This window comes from Lissotriton vulgaris, chromosome 9, assembly GCF_964263255.1.
Source record: "Lissotriton vulgaris chromosome 9, aLisVul1.2, whole genome shotgun sequence".
Lineage (NCBI taxonomy): Eukaryota > Metazoa > Chordata > Amphibia > Caudata > Salamandridae > Lissotriton > Lissotriton vulgaris.
In genome coordinates, this window is record NC_141697.1 from 1105607169 (window position 1) to 1105618159 (window position 10991).

The following is a 10991-nucleotide window of genomic DNA, read 5'->3' on the forward strand; positions in this document are numbered from 1 at the left end:
ACTTCGAAGACGACCTCTCTCGAGAAGCAGATCTCGACCTCGCCCGGGACTTCGACCTCGCCCTTCGAGAACGAGACCTCGACGACTTCTTCTTTCCAGATTTCACCTTAGCAACCAGAAGTTTGGCTTCTCTCTCCCTCAGGGCCTTCGGATTCATCTTCCGACACGAAGAACAATCCTCCACATCATGGTCGGAACTTAAACACCAGATGCAGTCTTCATGGGGGTCGGTAATGGACATCATTTTACCGCACTCCCTGCAGGGCTTGAAGCCAGTCTTCTTGGATGACATCTTCGAAGAGACAGGATACAGAGAAGCAGAATAAAGTAACAAAAACGGCAACAATGTACCAGAAGGCTACAGAGATTCCCGATAACCGTTAGCGTCGACGACGCGGAAAAAAGGGAACTGATGTCATCACGCCGGCGTGGGCCTATTGTAGGCGTCGGTGACGTCAGCGGAGTCGCGAGCGGAGCCGTGTCTCTGTGACGTCCTATCCACGTCGGCGCGAGGCTACGAAAAAGAATTTCCGAATGTTGCTGGCGCAAGGGGGATATTCACAAGGTGAGGAATCCACACGGCAGATGTATCTATCAGAAAGACAGAGCTAACTAGGGAAGGGGGATTGTGGTTGGTCCCACACACGAAGGGCCTACAGCGCCTAGCTCAGTGTATTCATCAGTTGATGATCCGGAAGGGGCCAGCTACAGAACCTCAAGGAGCACCCATTGAAGCAGAGAAGTCGACACCAAGTGGGAGTACACTACTCACCTATGGGGGGACACATTTGTTCGAAAGAGGACCCTCGGGCTCCTGAACTTGCTGGCCAGGTTGGGCCTCTGGGACACGCTGTGCCTTCTGGAAATGGCAACTGCGAAAGAAAAGAACGACCGTACCCTAAAAGACATGCTTCTTAAAAACGAAGCAATGCCAATGGCAGAGGAGCCTGCCACTATGAGGCTACCTGAGGAGCCAGTCACCCGCCCCTATTTGGAATCATTGTTCACAGCACCTTGGGAAGATCTCCAGTCCTTCAAGAAGGAATTCACGCAGGAGCTTAAAGAAACCCGGCGGGACCTGGATGAACTTGGGGAGAGGATCTCTAAATGACATTTTAGAGACACTGGAGAACCCATCCACCTTATTACCAGCTTTCCTTAAATAATTAGAATCGTTTGGCCAGGCAGCTGGTTTCAAAATGAACATTCATAAACCGCAGGCCTTGAGCCTAACTCTATAGCCACAAATGATAGACTCCCTCAAGCAGAAATTCCCTCTCTGCTGGGACCTATCACATCTAACTTATCAGGGACTTCAAATTGCCCCCATGATCCCTATGACAGTCGCTCTTAACTATCGCAACCTGACTCACAAAATACGCAGAGATCTTCACCGTTGTTGACAGTACTCTCTCTCTTGGCTGGGGAGACTAATGGCTATAAAAATGACAATCCTCCCCCCCTTGATTTTGTATATGTTCCAAGCTCTCCCAGTAGATCCTCCGCCTCTGTGGGGATATAGCCTATCGCAACCCGCTTGAAGGTGGGCTGGGGGTCCCAGATCTAAAACGATATAATCAGGCAACCCAGTTGAGTATTTGTGTGGAATGGTCCAACGCAGAATTTGAGAAACACTGGTTGTTCAAGGAAAGGGCCTGAGTAGGACAACCCATATGGAGGATCCCCTTCCTCCCTAAAAAGGCCTGACCTACTAACCTCTACCTGTCCTATATCACCAAACCAGCACTAAATGCTTGGGATAAACTAGTGCCTCAAAGAGACCTTACTTCTTTCCCTTGCCCAATTACCCCTATAGTTGGGAACCCTGAATTCACACCGGCCCTAAACATCACTGCATTTCACTCCTGGAACCTGCCAAGATGTAGATCAATTGGACATTTCTTCAACAGGCAGATTTAGGGATTCCTGAAAATGAAAGTTGGCATTACACAAAAATGCGCCATTGGGTTATGCAACCGACAGTCCGCCCAGGGACACAACGACACCTCACACCCTATGCACGCTGGCTGCTCTCAACCCCTACGAACTCGCGTTTAATCACACAGTTATATAAATTCCTAGGCCCGCCGAGCACACCTACTAAAACTGCAGATCAACTCCGATGGGAGACCGAGATGGGGCAGGAACTGACACCGAAGGAATGGGTCGACATATGCTACCACGCTAGGCACACTTCCAGTAATATACCAGAGATTGAAACAGTGACAAAGATTATAACATATTGGTACCTTACCCCAATTAGACTTCACTGGTTCGCACCGCCCAAATTCCCAGATTGCTGGCGGCAGTGCACATTTTATGGGACTGTCCAGAAATAGTATCATTCTGGACAAGGGTCCTTAACGATACCAACACCTACCTGGAAACGGAACTCCAGAGATTCCACGCCTATATAATTTTGGGCCTTCCCAACACCCTTACCTTCCCACTTAAATGCCGTAGAGGCAGGCAGATCGGCCTAGCGCTATTAGCGCCACTGCAGAACATACTGTCGCACTGGGGCACACATCACATCCCGACATACCAAGGGTGGCTACATAGACTGTGGTACATCATGGGAATGGAGCGAGTGAACTTAACACTACTGAATCAAAGCACAGCGTCAAGCTATGGAACCTATTTTTGAATCTCCAGACGTCAGAATTCTGTGAACTTACCTTCCCCTAGTATATTCGCTTACTGTGTCTTTCGGAAGCCCACACAATTCCCATTCCAAAATCTTGAGTTGGGACAGGATAGGGTGGGGGGGCAAGATATATTCGTCACTAGTCAGTCTAAGGCAGCCCGGGTCCGGGGTGGGGGGGGGGGGGGGGGGGGGGGGGGAGTTCAAGGGGAGTTAGATAAATGTATGTAAAGCTCCCTGTGTTTCACAGGCTATGTCACTTAAGTTTTTTGCTATGATGAAAACTTGTAATAAAGAGATCTAAACCATAAAAAAGTGTACAACTGTTTATATTCTGCCAGCAGCATGCAGCAGTCAGTCTTTGTCACGGGCCGGCAGTATAATCGAGGCTGAGGGAGGTCCTGAGCCGGTGCAAGCTTGAGGGAGGTGGGGCTTGCTTAACATTATTGACAGACACTTGTTAGAGGTCCCTGGGCCGAAGTGCATATTTTGCGTTGGACGGCCGCCTTTATCCGGCCAGCCCGACTTGCGCACTAGAAGCCTCCGAGTCGTCTCTCCACCTGCACTTTAGAGGGTGACTCAAAACTGCAGCCCTCAGTCTCAGTGTGAGCGATGATGTTGCATGCCCTAGCCAATAAGGTGCTGCTGTAACAGTAGGAGCAGCGCCTGGATTGGCTTAGAACACATGGGTTAGTTCCCAGGCCGGACCTCTACGCTGTTGTGCTCCTTTGTGTGCACGTGACTGAGGCAGCGCAGGGTGGGAGGATGCTGTCAATCTCCCATTTATGTCCCGCACAGACAGAGACAGGCATTGTTGGTCGCTGCTAGTTTTGCTAAGGGCCTAGAGAATGCAGATTTGAAGAGAGCTCCTCATCCATAGTAAGTCATTTTGAAATAATTGCCTGGTTTCCTAGCCACTTCGTACGCTGGCAAGTTCTCAGTAAATGCCTGTTGTGTATTCCAGCAGCATCCGTGGTTCTTGACGTGCAAGCCCTCTCACGGCTAAAGTCACTCACCCTCCACCCCCACATCACCCAAGGGACGACCTCCAGCATTAAATGTAAAATATTGTATTATGCTTTTGGTCTGTTTTCACATGCTGCACTGCTGCATGTGGTAGACCCAGGGCTTTAAGTGTGCCGGGTCTCACCGGTGCAGAGCAGCAGCAGTTTTTTTAAAAGGGGCCTCGAAACGGGTCTCTATTGGCCTCTGTTTTGTGCCTGGGACAGATGGTCCATTTTTTTTCTGGGCTGCATTGACAGCAGGCACATCAGTGTGCGCGTGCTCACACTGCTCACTTCTCACGAGTGGAGAAGTTACAGCATGACGTCATGCCAGCTGCGTTGTAGGGGAAGGGAAATTCTTTAAAGAGAGTCAATTTCTCTCTAGATTTCCCTTCTCTTTTTGAAACTCAGGAGAAGCAACATTGTCATGGTGTCACCAGGGCTTTAGTGGAAGCTTTTTCAATATTATATACTAGCCATAGTTTCTGCTTATTAATCTTATACAACTAACAACCATTGACAAAGCTAATAGTCCTGACTTGTTGTAGCTATGATGTTACTTGTTGTATCATATATCTGGATGCAATGACAGAAACAGCAACATACAAATTGGGGCACACTATGCTAAGCACAGATTTTTAGCTTATGTGTTTTTAAGCCACGTTCTTAATTACATTGGCCACGCCCCTTTGAGAGACCCCCCCCCCCCCCCAGTTTAATTATCCCACTTAAAGCCCTGGATAGATCAATGAACAACGCAATTTTTGACATCGTTTTATCCTATGCATGCATAAGTCTTTGGCCTGATCCATCAAATTATGTAAAAAAAAAAATAAAGGTGAGGCGGTTTTGGACCAGGCTTTGTTGCATGTTTGTGGTTTAGCAAAGCTTTGCGCGAGGCCTGTTCCCTTCGAGGACTTCTCTCGGATGCAGAACCGGAAGCGGCGGCTGACATCCAGGCCTGTATTATCGTGCCATCAACAGCCTTCCCTTGATCCGTTTGGACAGTTGTGAAATATCCAGAAGCAGCACAGCTATACACAGGTGCCACTTCTCTAGGGTGGTCTCTCCTGTGCCAGAGGTCAGCGGGACATCTGTACTACCGGCCGTTCACAGACACAGGGCAGTCATGACATCTCTCGCGAACCTCACAAGTGTCTTTTTAACATGCTCTCCCACAGACATGGATTAATCCATAGATAAGACTAGAATAACGAGTCTCTGTGTTTCTTGTCCTTATTGTGTTGTTATGCATGCTATTACTGCCATCGTAGAAAACAATCTTCACTTTATTTGCGTTGGAACAACAGCTGCAGAGTGTTGTGCAACGCTGATTGTTCAAGTGACATAAATCACCCCTAACCGCCGGTAGCAATTGCAGCAGCAGGCACGCATGCATGACGCGGCCCCCTCTCTCCGTGAGGATCGATAAAACAGCTGTTTTGATGATGCACTATTATTGTGTACATGTAATTAACATGCGAGCAAGAACTGAGCCTGCAAGCATTTTTACATTTTTTCGCAATGGACTTGGACTGTTGTGTCATTTCCTTCACCGTGTTTACTGGCCTTAGCCCCGTGTGCATTCCATGCCTCCAGCAATTTTAGGCAACAATAAAAATGTCAAGATATTAAGGAAGTGCGAAGGGTCAATATGAGCCTGCTGCAAAGATGTAAATAGGCCACCGAGTTACTGCTTTTGTCAGTGAGACCCTTTTGTTCCTAGCAGTTTATAAGTTAAGATCCTGATATAGAACAGTGAGCTGTTAACTTTCATCAAAGAGCTGCATGCAAACTGGGGGGTATAGCTAAGAGCGTTATGATTTCCCCTTAGCCTTTTATTATTCTGATGTTGCAAAAGGGGTTCATTTGCATGGAAATCAGATTCTATGATTAATGTGAACTCCCAACCATGGTGTTACATTTTAAATTTGGAGTTTGTGCTTTTCCAGTATGGATGACATGTGACTCCTACATCTTGTAGTCCTCTGTCTTATGTAATGTTTCTTATACACTGATTTACACATGTATGATTGATTGTCTCTGTGTAATGTGTGTGAGATGTAAAGTGCTCTGACATCCTATACTGGTATGAGTAGCACTATCAAACTAATTAAATGCATCGGAGAGAGAAAAAGGGGTTATGGAGACTTGATGGGCGCTGTTAAAGAGTGGTAGTGAGGGTATCGGCCAAGGTGGTCATTGGGTGCACCAACAAACATTGTCGCACCAGGCACCATCAGCGCTAAAGATGTGTGCTGTCTTTATGGCCTGAAAAATTCTTGCATGCAGCCTATATAATAAATGCACTGGTTTACTGAAAACAGGCTCTTTCAAATGCAAGCAGTAAAATTCAAGCCATTTGTCAGGACATGAACTAATAACACAGGGCCTGCCTGGTGACAGATTCCACGGATGGCACCAACATCTTGCCTCAGGCCGTGCTCTTTTCCAGTGGTGCTGGAAAACATTTCAGAATGGGGGTGCTGTCATCAATCTTGCATGCCTGACTGAAGTCGTAGGGATTTTAAAAAATACAAGTTTAACACGCAGCAGTGCACAAAGAACAAGAGTTGCAATATGATATCATATAAAATCTTTTTATTGATGTCATAATTATTCTTTCACAATTGCTTTGTCAACCTTCTTGCTTTTTCAAACTTGCTTGAAAATGCACCATTTGCCAGGGCCGGACTGGGAACAGAAACCGGCCCTGGCAAACTGCTCAGCTGCCTCATACACCCCCCCCCCCCCACACCCCGGGGTGAGGGGGAGTGCAGCCAAGCAGTTTGCCAGGGCCGGTTTCGGCCGATTTTGTTTTACTGGGGGGTCGATATGCCAACCCCAGGTAACAAAAACGGCCCCCCCAGGGACCCAAAACCAGCCCCCACCCTACCGGCCTATTGGGTTCCCCTCTTATGACAGTCGGGTCCACTCACTCGCAAACCTTTACGCCTTACTTCTTTAAAATTTCACCAGTCACCACTTGGAGGAAAGGTATCCAACCTTTTCAGTAATAAGAACTTATTTTCAATGAAAGTAATTGAGACCTACTAATATTATTAGTGTTGTAATACTGACCAGATCAGACGAGATTACATTAATGGCTACCATATGCAAGATTACTATGGGTCATCACTCAGTGCATCAGGAATGGTTGCCTACAGTAATGTAAACAATGTCTTTGTCAATTTCGAATGCTTCTACACGGGTAATACATAACATCCATATCTGCAATGCCACTAGCACCAAGATAAAAAGCCTGCCCAATTTTAAATGAGTGATCACTCAAACATCAGCTTTAAAAATATTTTGGAAGACAGTCATTTTTCTCCAAATATCAGCTTATGAGTTCTGAAAATAAGCACATTTTAGTCTTAAATATACACTCACTATTTTGGTAATGGCATATTAATTCAACCAACCAAAAGCTTCTAATATAGAAGACTGTGCTGCTCTGAAGAGAGCTACTTCCGGATAGCTACCAGAAGCTCATGTGCTACTCGTTGGAAAATCATGCGCTGGAGCCTGCTTTGCAGTCTCAGATATCTGTAAAAAGCCATGCTGGGAAAAGGAAGATAATATCAATATTTACTTTTAACCAGAAGCCCTGTGCCTAACAAGGCTCCTGGGGTACGGTTACTTGCTAAAATTATTGTAGGGTGACATTAAGTCATATAGGCACTGAACATACAATTTACTAAAAAGCTTTATCCCATAAACATTAATTTTGGAAAGCCACAGAGCCTGACTGAGTTTGGCCTTTGGTGGCTGTTAATAAGTATCCATGTTATAAAGGAAACCCTGTCTCATTTTCTAGAATTACCTCTTTCACTTCCCATGTTGGGAGGCACACTGTTGGATAATTAGGGACTTCCCGTCTGACAATTTGCCAAATAAGCTTGAAAATTGCTTGGCTTTGGGAAAACATACACTGATATAACTAGCATGCCAGCGTTAAATATCAAAACACATGTTCTGATTCATGAAATATTGTTTTCTATATTTCAAAGAAGCATATTTCATGTTTGTTGAATTTCATAAATATAATATGTGCATACACAACATTGCTGCATATAAAAGTGAAGTGTGCAAAGGCATTTGGCCCTGTAAGTGGAGGCAAGCCAATGGTGCTATAGATGATCCAAGCACATCCCTCATTCACACAGGCCTGGTTTTCACACTCACTGGTGGGATGGGAATGTCCTCTGCATGGTAAACAGGTATGTAGGCTGGAACTCAGTGGCCCAACTACATGTGGCATGAGGTATTCTGACTCTTTGTTGCAAGGCTCACATGCAAATCCAGTGTGCATGCTGAGGCCTAGCCTGTCCTTTGATTTTGAGGTCCAGAGCCTGGTTGCAAAACTAGGATGGTTGCATCAAGCACCAAGCACATCCTCTAGAAATGGCAGTGGTCCATGTTCTGGGTTGTCAACATTAAGCAGAGGAAGCATACTATTTGTATATTCATTTATATGAATAGACCTTTTTTTCGCCTATTCAATACGATTATGGTGAAGTGGCCCCACTCATATAAGGTTTTGCTTGTATGAGACATTGCGCTGTGCACTGACATCCTGTAAGCATATTTAGTGTGTGTTGGTTGAAGTGTGAATGGGAGCAGGAATCTGAGTGCGAGTGTAAGCATGTTGAGATCTTCGGGATCCATTTTGTTTTGCCACTAGTTTTACATGGCATATGATGGAGGTTGTAGTGAACCACCCTCCGGTGGTAGTGGAAGCATATTACCTGCATTCCTGAGCTGGAGGGTGTAATTGTAGATACTTAAATGTGGGAGGACGGTGAAAGTAATACCATTCAAATTTTTATGGTGACTTTTTAGCACAGGATTGCTGATTTGTCCTTCCTAAACACTGCCCTATATGTTAATTGTGTGAGAATGTGGACGACTCAGCAAATTCTGTTGGTAGAGGGTGGGAAGCATCTAGGCAGGGGCTACCCCTCTTAATTCTCAATGAGAGCTACCTCAGAAAGGCAGATGACAGCCAGATGTATATGTTTCACATTTATACTCCTGTTGTGGGTATTCCTGCCTGGAGGCAGCATTATCACTGTTTTGAGAGTCATCACCTGTTACAAAAACTATCTGCACTGCAGAAAGAATATGAAATATGAACAGGAACCAACCCAAACAAATCTTGGGCAAGGCAGTGGAATCAACATTCATTTCCTGGGAAGTGGGTTAAACTTACCTGCCGCTCCGGTCGAACTGGTGGCAGGCTGAACAAAGCAGGTGGCAAAGGTCCCGGTAGCAGTTTAATACTGCATGCGCCACCTGCACGCTTTCCTCGCACCGGCCGCTCTGCTCCTCCATGCCTGCTGCTCTGTACTCACTCAACGTGCAGGATGAAAAGCGCGGTGCCTGGCTTTCAAAGGCAGGTGGCGGCGGCGCAGAGGCCTACCGGAAGATCAACATAATACTCTTTGGCCCGCCCCTCCTCAGTTAAGCCAATCGGAGCAGCTTGTTTCGGTAGGGCGGACAACATCTTCATCTACAATGAAAAAAGGCCGAAATATTCCAACAATGTCAATGGGCTACTAAACTGCGACGCTACCAGCGCGAGCTACCTACAGGGCATTGGCGAGCTACCGGTAGCTCGCGATCGACCGGTTGGAGACCCCTGGTCTAAAGGCTTCATGACCAAGGAAGGGAGTGTTTTGCAGTGTGCTGAAAGAACTGCTGAGATCAAAGGCTGGTGTCTGTCAGACAACCAGTCTGCCTGAAGTGAGGGGCCATCACATGACATCTGCACATCTTTCTGGAAGGGTTTTATGTCTGTCTGTGACCTGGAAGAGTAGCTGACTTGCGAAGAAGGAGGGGAAGCATGTCTGACCCCGCTGATGACTGACCAGCTAACGAGTCCAGAAGAGGGTGGCCCAGAAGAATGAACGTTTGCAAGAGAGTAACCAGAGTTGATCTGAGTCTGCCTGAAAGGTTTTTCTGCATTCCTCAGTGTTTCTATGTTTTTGGCCTAACCAGCAAACCACCTTCCCACAACCACACACCCACCACTTCTTCCCAGCGTGCCTGCTCCAGCGACCAAAAATAGAAGAGGACGATGGATTTGCGCTGGCAAGCTCTGCATAATTCTTTTTGTCCAAAAATATTAAAGCTGACAGCGGAAAATGGTTTTGAGAATTAGCACATAAGTCTCAATAGATGGAACAAAACATTGTATGATTTGAATACTATACATTTTGTAAATTCAAACTCAAACCTTTAAACTCTTTCCTCTAGCAATAATATTGTGTTCCCCATCTTCAGTGACACCTTTAAGAATTTTGACCTCCTTGCAGCTTTCTGGTAATTTACCTGAAATTAATTGAAACCAATATTATTGAAGAGTACCACAAAATAGCTATCAATTAGATTAATAACAATGAATTAATGTATGCTTGGATGTTTTTTATTTGAAATATTCTTGCCAAAGTGATGTACAATTCCGGGATACTGAATATAAGAGGAAATAACATTAGGGAATATAATCAGTTACTGAGTAAGCCCATTTGCCTAAAAAGGACATCTTCAAGAGAAAATAACCTTTTTGCAGAACATTTTGCAGATTTAGGGAGATTGCGGAGAGTGACTAAAGAATAACACCTATAAGGAGTGCTTTGAAGGAAAGGCTATCTTCCAAGTACATGCTACTCAGCACAAAATGGATAATTCCAGTTTTTCCTGCTAGAAAGCACTGTAAGGTAGAACTTTAGCCCAATCCATTCAACAGTTCCCAGAATGCATTAGGTTCTTTTCTGAATGGACAGTATTGAAAATGATGTCCTTCATGCCAAAGTAGAAAAGGGGCGGTCAAAGGATTTTTAGAGAAGAAGCATGAGCAAGAAAATAGGGAAGTTAAAGAAGATGGGAGAGAGGCAAGTAGAAGGCAATACTAATTATGAATGCAGTGTTTCAAAATGTAAAATAAAGCACCAGTAAAACAAGACATTTGGTTCAATAACTTACAGTTTTTGGAACTGTGACAGGTTCTTTTTTCCTGTGGTTTGGAGTCCACGGGGCAGAGTTGGCTTTCCTGGTCATCGTTTGTTAAGCACTTCACTGACCGGTGCATCGCACCAACACCACAGGTAGCCGAGCACTGAAAATCAAAGGGAGATGGCAATGTTTAATGGGTTCTCTGATATTGGCTAATATGTTAAATGTTTATAATTTCTGCAAATCAGTGGAAGCCCAGACAGTCACTACCACTATTATCGGAGTGACAGGAATACCCTCTTAAATTTTGAGAGCTTCTCAGTTGATTTACTCCTGAACAGTTTTTATTTTAAGCAGCTGAGCAAGAGCAAAAGTTAGATACCTAT

At 45.3% G+C, this 10991-nt stretch overlaps 1 protein-coding gene across 1 annotated transcript in view; it reads right to left on the reverse strand.

Moving 5' to 3' along the window:
• Window positions 1-10991, reverse strand: part of ADAMTS9 (ADAM metallopeptidase with thrombospondin type 1 motif 9) — a 914249-nt gene that overhangs the window by 68741 nt on the left and 834517 nt on the right. Inside the window, exons 34-35 of the mRNA XM_086939088.1 lie at window positions 10636-10768; window positions 9890-9984 (exon numbers count right to left, since the gene is read on the reverse strand). Coding sequence (XP_086795214.1) covers window positions 9890-9984; window positions 10636-10768 — 228 coding nt within the window. The remainder of the gene's footprint in view (window positions 1-9889; window positions 9985-10635; window positions 10769-10991) is intronic.